Genomic DNA, 8,012 nt, shown 5'->3' on the forward strand with positions numbered 1-8,012 from the left:
TCTATCTATCTATCTATCTATCTATCTATCTATCTATCTATCTATCTATCTATCTATCTATCTATCTATCTATCTATCTATCTATAAATCGATCATCTAGGCGTTATTCATAAGAGCATGGAGTTTGTGGACAAATAAAGCATGTTCCAAAATAAATGTTACACGCCTTAAGAGTTTCTGCTTCAATAAGGTCTGGATTCTGTTTTGTTTTGTTTTTCTTCTTCATACTATTCCATGTTCCAGATTCCAACTCCCAGTTTCAATCAATATTTCATCAAAACAGGCTACACATACAGTTGGAGGGTGCCATAAATCTGTGGAGGTTGCCAACGTTGGGATTGGATTGGTTTAAAAATATTAGGAATTTTGTCAGGGCGCCTTCCAAAGGGGATGCAGAGAGAGTCATCCCTGTAAAGATATTTTCCTAATTATTAGAAATGAATTGCACATTAATGTATTTTGATTCAAGAGATTTTCATTATTGATTAGGTGAAAATGCTCAAATCTTGATCCAGTCTACAGCATTGGTTGCCTGAACCCACTCCATGCATGCACTTCATCTTTCCCCATACAATAAAAAAATCACCTTAACAACCTAAACCCTAATCCACCTGCTCTTTACTTAGCTTAGATTGTTAACGTTACTTCTATTTGAAAAGCAGTAGAGGATCGTATGGTTATTACGTCTTTCAGTTGTGTTACGGGTATTGATCGGTGTGCCACATTTAAAAAGGAGAGTGGGAACTCGCTTATTGATCAGGCAGCCTGAGGTCACCCCGCTTCTGCCGGCGCAACTAGTTGGCCCCTGTAGCCTCACCACCGCCTGGCGGTGAGAAACAGGCGTCGTGGGAGTATATTCATTTCTTCGTTATTGTGAATCACCTGGGATTAGATATTTCGATCAAAGATATGGATTACATTTTAGTTTACAACAGCGCGTCTAAATGTCAGCCTTCACAGCCCGGTAACTGATCTACTAGGTTTATATGGAGTCAAAATGTTCATGTCTGTTTCAAAACGAGTCGACCCGATATTCCCCAGCATTCACCATTTCCTTCCCCATTTCCCCCCTCACTTTATTTCATCCCTGCAAACAAATGAAGCAATTACATATCAGCTCACTTTTCCTTAGAATTTTAAAATATTTAGATATTTAAGTCTTAAATCTCCCCTATTTCTAAGGGTTCTCTTGACCATCATTTTAGTAAACTTAATCTTAAAAAATATGACAGATAATGGGACCTGATCCAATTAGCTGAAATGTGCTGAATGGATTATTTTTATGGGCTCATATCCACCAAAAAAATATTTATTTAGGCGTGTATGACGGACTACGAAGTTGTAGAAGACGCCTTTAAATCCGCCTTCAATAAAGTTGATAATTTTCGTCTAAAACTACTAAGGCACGAAATGACAAGCGCTCTGGTCTTTAAAAAACTTTTTTTAGCTGACTGTACCACATGAAAGGTCTTATATGAAACTTTTGAAATAACAAAGGTATAGCGAGGAACAAAATAAAAAAACAACTGAAAAGTGAGGTAAAAAGACAAAAACTGTAAGGGTCCGAAATGGTAATTGGCCAAATCAATCCTTTGCAACTTTTACTTTTCATATGTGCCTGAATCAACTAAAAAAGAATGAAATGACAAGAAGGTAAAAAGACCATTGCTTTTTTTTTCTCTGCGAAAGCTGCGGCTCCATGGAGCTGTCTGTGGTGCTGGATATTTTAGCTTATGTGCGGCTCTTTCAAACAACCCGTGTGTCTGTTTAAAATAAGGTTGTAATGTCATGTCTCTGTTGTTTGAAAATGTAGAATGTGAAAGATGGATGTAGTGAAATGACTGCCTCACCGGCCAGCCGCAGAGCGGACATCCGCTGAAACTCAGGCTCCTGCAGCCACTTCCACATCCTCCTGAACGTCTCCCGGCCTGACTTGAGTTTACTCCAGGGCTTGGGGTTCCGCAGCAGGTCCGACAGGGTGCCTTGCGACCGGCTCAAGATCCGTTGGGCAAAAATAGCCTGCGGAATAGAGTAGCGCTTCAACTCGGCCGTTATCCTTTGAGCCACCTCCTTCGTGTTGATTTCCTCTGCCTGGATCCCCGACCCCGACGCTCCCTGACTGGCAACATGACCGTGCCTCTCCCGATCCATCATCACCGCACCGTTTGCCTGGGAGTGAAGGTGGCTGTGCGGATGGTGGTGCATGCCGTTTAGGTTGGAGATTAAGCCGTGGCCATGCCCCCCTAAACTCCTGGCTAAGTGCTCCTGGTCGCTTCGAGATAGCATGGAGGCGTGAGACTCGAACCCTGACACCGGCGACAGCATCTTGGTTTCGGTGGAAAGGTGCGTGCTGGGACCGTAGGCGGAGAGCGACTGTTGGGAGTTGTGCAGAGATCCAAGCCCGCCGGACAACGGCGACAGCGATCCATGACCCATGCTGGCAACAGACATCTCTTTGGGGTAGTGACTGTATAAGTTGCCCATGGAGGCCAGTCCCCGGTGGTCCTCCCTCATCAGCGTAAAGCTGCCGCTGACGTTCCCGGCGGACAGTCGTTGGTGGGCGGCAGGGTGGTGGTGCGAATGCGGGTGGTGAAACTTATCCGCCACAGTGGATATCGGAGGTAGATGCTGCAGAGGGGTCAGCGTGGTGTAAGTGTTACTAAGGCTCATCCCGGTCTCACACATGCTGATGGATGAATGGAGGTGTCCCGACAAGGCGGATGGGTCCGTCCGGTAATCCCCGCCGGACCCTTCCAGAAGTGAGGCCATGCCGGATACCATGGCCGGTCTCCCACCTGGAGCGTGTGAGACCAGGTTCCGGGGTGTGGAGCTTGGAGACGGAGACGGTCGAGCGTGCGGAGAGCTCATGAGGTCCCCCGGCTGGGAATGCGATGAGACGCTGTGTAAGTTGTCCATGGTGAGCTCCATGGCTGAAGGAGCGAATGTGCGCTTCTCCCACCCTCCCACCTTCACCTCGCTCTCTCTCTGTTCTTCTCACTCGCGTTCGCTCTTGCCTTCCCTTAACCCTCCCGGAGAAATGAAATTACCGATCCATTTGAACACAAATCCATCGAAAAAAAAATTCACCAATCGATTTAAGCCTTTAGGAGAGAGGTTTGGTCGTTCACAGAACCGGTAGGCTGTGCGCTCAAACATGTGCTTTGGAGCTTTCTTGGTCTGGATCTCATCTGTGGTCCGACAGCGTAAGCACTTGGACTGTTTCAGAGGGAAGGGTGCGCGCCTCCGTGGGTTTATAACGCAGCACGGGCACGAGCAGAAGTTCCTAACGAACTGACTCACGGCGCTGTCAATTCTGGGAAACAATAAAATATATATTTAGAGTTCTCAGCACGATAAAGAGCTCCCATTGTAATATTTATCATAACATCATTTTAAAATTACTTTCGTCAATTATATGTTTTTGCCCACAAACACAATCTCCTCCATAACCATTTCCACCGACTTTTTATTTTATTTCCTTTATATAAAATTTCTATTCGAATTCCTATCAGAATCACTTTGTTTTCCCACGGACTGTATGGTTTTGCATTTATGCGCTCAGTGATAAACCTGATCGAAGTATTGACTGACAGAGATTAATGAAGGGGCGCGGGAGGGGGAGGGAGGGGGCGATGGAGGTCACAAAGTTAGGATCCCCTACTCTGCTATAAGGACCAATGAAAGAGTACCAACTAGTTAGGCTTATGTAAAAGTTTTTACAAAACAGGGCGAAATTTAATTTCCTTAAAATAATTGCGTAGCCATCTCTAGAATATAATTCCTCCATATTTTTGGTTTGTAGATTATTTAAAATAAAGAATAATATCAAAACAAAAGGAACAAAAACAAATATTTTGCTCTACTGTCGAGTCTGGTCCGAAATTTTAATTCCTGCAAATATGAAAATAGCTATAAAAGTAACAGAAATAACAATTAGATGGCCGAGTTGTTAGATTTACAGGCAAACAGCAAAGAGTTCAATGATTCATGAAAATCCGCCTTTTTCATCCACAGCCCGTTTATTCTTAATGTTGATTGTGTTTGGTGAGCGCGTCATTTACTGGCCCATCTTAAACGAAAAGAATAAAAAAAAATACAAAGCCATTAAACCTCTTTTAATATATTTTTTAATTGCTTTTAATATTGCTCTCTTGTGCAATATTTCGGAGTAATAAACTGCCAGTCGAAAACGAATAGGCTATATAAGATGTGAAGGGGGAAAATACGAGTTTCTCATAAAGGTTTCACGTTAGTTTATAGATTAAGTGTACATTTGCTTTTTTTTTATCTATTTATTTATTTTTTAAAGGCCATTGAACAGTGTCAGATTTTATTTATTCCGTTGCACAAATCTAGGCGGCCTTTTTTAGAAATGCAGTTAAAAAAATTAATAGCTTTAATAAAGATTTATACCCGCCTTGAGAATTACTAATTAATCAAAGCCCAAACTTTGGTTATTTTATCGAAACGACTATTTTATTTATTCAGTCCAGCAGAGAAAAGATTATTGTTCGGCCTATAAATGACAAGAATGTCTATTCAAAACATTTGTTTCCGGTTATCATAAAGCTGGAAGCTGTTTCCCCTCAAAGTTCAGCTATTGATCAGAATCATTCAATATATTGATCCTCGATCAGCCCGCTGTTTCCTAAACAAAGAGGCATTTTGCTGTTGGATTGTTTCAGCCGTTAGGTTTTGACCTGTATGGATGTTGGACACCAGGAATATTCTGGAAAAATAAATGTTAGCTGCGTTTTTCTGTTATCTGCAGAGCAGAAGGCCGTTAAAGGCTTCACTCCCTGCTGATCCCGTTAAAGGTGATAATAATATCTCTGCAGGCCTTAAATTCTTAAATTGAATTTTTTTTAACTGTTGCAATTTTAAGCACAAACACACACGAAAAAAAAAAAAAAACAGAAATGAGGTATAAAGACTTACAGTTTCATCTGCACCTTTATAACATATTCTATTTAATTTTGGAAAGTAGGCCTTCCTGTTATTATCACAAATTTATTATTATATATTATAATTATCACACATTTTTAATGCCAGATTTAAACTGTAGGTGCTGGCAATTAGTTTTGTTTTTAGAAGTTTGTTGTGTCAGCTGCTTCGGGATTGCATTATATGTGACCATAGAGCCCCACAAAAATACACAGCAATTTTGTTTCTGTGGTAATAATTGACATTTTTGGAAAATATAACCTAAAAATTGTTGCACTCACTGTTTGCTAGGTTTGCTCTAAATGATGCATACATCATTATGTCCATGTTACTAAAATTAGAATATTAGTCTAATTGGTGTTTTTCCCTCACTGTAATTTTTGTAATTGAAGGGCTGCAATAGAAAAGATATTTAACTCTCACTGTTAAAGAAGACAACTAGGTAAAGGAAATCTTTTACACAGTTAAGAAACTTTGGAAATGAAATGAAAATTTAGAAAGCTAAAAAAAAAAAAAAAAAAAGATAAAATGCTGGTTGGAATAAGAAATGTTCTGTTTATGTTTATTTTTTAACAAAACTGTTTAAATACTTTTACTTAAAAAATTATTTTCTTAAATGAAAATCTATTAGAATTTATTAGTTTATTAGAAACATGAGTTTGACTTTGACGTTTAAAATTACTTTAGGGAACCAAAGAAGAATCATTGCTTTAACATTTTATGTTAAGATTTGAATGATTTATTTATTTTGTGTTCATTGATCTCGGCTGTAATTTGTGTTGCTTGTGTTTCTAAATATTTTAAAAATATCTAAATTAGTACCGTTTGTACCTCCATGTTCTGCTCAGAATAAAAATCAGTAAGAAATCATTGTGTCACAAAAGTCTTAACATTTGATATTTTTCTAAACATTTCAGGTACTCAACATATATCTTTAAAATTCAGCAAATATATAATGTTTATAATAAAAAATATATATATATGAGTATGTTAGCAGCTATTGCCATATTAAGTGGATATATGGGTCACTTTTTTTTATTTTTTTTTTAGAATTACTCCTTTTGCTTTTAGTGCAAAGTCGAGGCTCCTACTGTACATGTTGTAACACTGTCAGCTTGCTGTTTACCAAATTTCTGTATTGACTCTCTATTAACAGAAAAATGTTTAATATGTTTTATGACAGTATTATCTTTGTTGTCTGCCTACTTTTGGAAGCATGCTTAATTTGCAATAGTGGAAGTTTAAGCTAGTTTTATCTGATATGAATTCAGCTACAACTAGAAAATTATAGCAGCAAAATGAAACAAATAAAATGATAAAAACAATAATTGCCTTTATGTATATCTTTTATATCACTATGAGCTATATCTGCTAGTGTATACTTTCATAAAGCGTATCCATCTGTTCTTGGTCATAATTTAAATGATTTTTTTCTCTAAACCTTTTTTCCTCTGCTAAAAAACACAAAAGAAAATTTGTTGTTTTTATTACAACTGAGTTTGCACTATATCTAACTGAATTTTATTTTATTTTTTGTAAATTTGAGAGCAGTTTAAATCACAGTCGGCACGCCATTCTCATTACTCATATGTCTTCATCAATGCAAAATGCAGAGAAGTCTAACTTCTCCAGCATCCATATCCTCCTAGGCTCTGGTTGCTAAGTAACAGAAAGGGAGATGTATTGAGACCGAATAGTCAATCAATTTTCCTTTGAGGTGTTTGGATGTGTGTGTGTGTGCATTCGTTTGTCCAAGTATTGCACATGCAGCCGTGTTGTTTGCACAGTTAGGTGTTGAGGAGAACACTTAGAGACTAAATTCAAAACAAAAATATGGCTGAGGGCTGCATAGCCAGTCATTGATCACTTATATTGTTTGATCTTTCACAGATATATTTTCAAAAGGAGGTAAAGTTTATTTAGAATAAAGCCACATACTATTAAGCAACACAACCACTGATAAACATCATTCTAACAAAAGTCAAAATGAATTGAGCTACAGTTGTCTGCCTCTCGCAGCTTAAAAAGAAAATCAGACATAACAAGTAGATTTGCCCTTTTGTAGAACGTAAATGTTAAGGTTAATTTTGTTTTCCCTGTGAAATTTATGATGCCATTTTTAAAAAAGTATTTAAAAGACATTGTCTTTAGAGTCTTTTGTTTAAATTAGGGTTACTTTATCTTTTCCTACTGCATTTCTCCATATTTAATCTCAGTTAATTATAAAATATAACAACATTGAAAAATGAACGTACTATAAAGAAACAACTGAAAACAAAAACACTTCTTTACAGTATAAATAACAGTTTCTGATCAAGAGTTAATTATAACATCCACATTGATTCTCACTCAAATAGTTATTGTGTATCCCTTTGCTGGTGCATGCGATTAGAAAAAGCTTCTCAACACTTCAAAAAAAAGTTTGTCCTATTTAACCTCTCCGTCTTTTAAAGTGAAATAGAAAACCAAAGTGAGACTGAAAGATCTATTTGAGGGTTTCACAAAGAAAAATATATGAAAACATCATCAAAATGCCCATGAAAGAAGCAGTCTCCAAAAGCCGTCATTTGCCATGAGGGACCAATTGAATGCTGTCTGCCATTGTAAAGGTGCAAGCATTTATCGGGTGAAGGTGACGTGGGGTGTAGGAGTTTGCCCTGAAATGGAAGGATTGAAGGTTCAAGGCCTTGCTCTGGCTTCCGGTGTCGTTGTATCCTTGGGCAAGACACTTCACCTGCATTGTCTACTGATGGTGGTCACAGGGCCCGGTGGTGCCAGTGTACCGTAGCCCCGCTTCTGTCAGTGAGCCCCAAGGCAGCTGTGGCCACAGTGTAGCTTGCCACCGAGAGTGTGTGTGTGAGTGGGTGAATGACTAAATGTAGTGTAAAGTGCTTTGGTCAAGTCTCCTGACTTAAAAAAGTGATATATAAGTACAGGCCATTTACCATTTCTAAAAAGAAAGAGACTGCAGAAGTTTCACCTTTTTTGGAGAAGTGTGAAACAAGGAAACCTTCAGCCTCTAAGAATAACATGAGGTCCAGTATGCAGACAGACAGACAGACAGACAG

The 8,012-nt window shown here is 38.5% G+C and overlaps 1 protein-coding gene across 3 annotated transcripts in view; it reads right to left on the bottom strand.

Moving 5' to 3' along the window:
• Nucleotides 1-3,206, bottom strand: part of LOC107096950 (hepatocyte nuclear factor 6-like) — a 13,919-nt gene extending 10,713 nt beyond the window's left edge. For all 3 annotated transcript variants that reach the window (XM_015393866.1, XM_015393867.1, XM_015393868.1), the window contains exon 1: nucleotides 1,851-3,206. In XM_015393866.1, coding sequence (XP_015249352.1) covers nucleotides 1,851-2,928 — 1,078 coding nt within the window. In that variant the 5' untranslated portion in view covers nucleotides 2,929-3,206. The remainder of the gene's footprint in view (nucleotides 1-1,850) is intronic.
• Between the last annotated feature and the right edge of the window lie 4,806 nt (nucleotides 3,207-8,012).

Source organism: Cyprinodon variegatus, unplaced genomic scaffold, assembly GCF_000732505.1.
Source record: "Cyprinodon variegatus isolate N-32 unplaced genomic scaffold, C_variegatus-1.0 Scaffold661, whole genome shotgun sequence".
Taxonomy (NCBI): domain Eukaryota; kingdom Metazoa; phylum Chordata; class Actinopteri; order Cyprinodontiformes; family Cyprinodontidae; genus Cyprinodon; species Cyprinodon variegatus.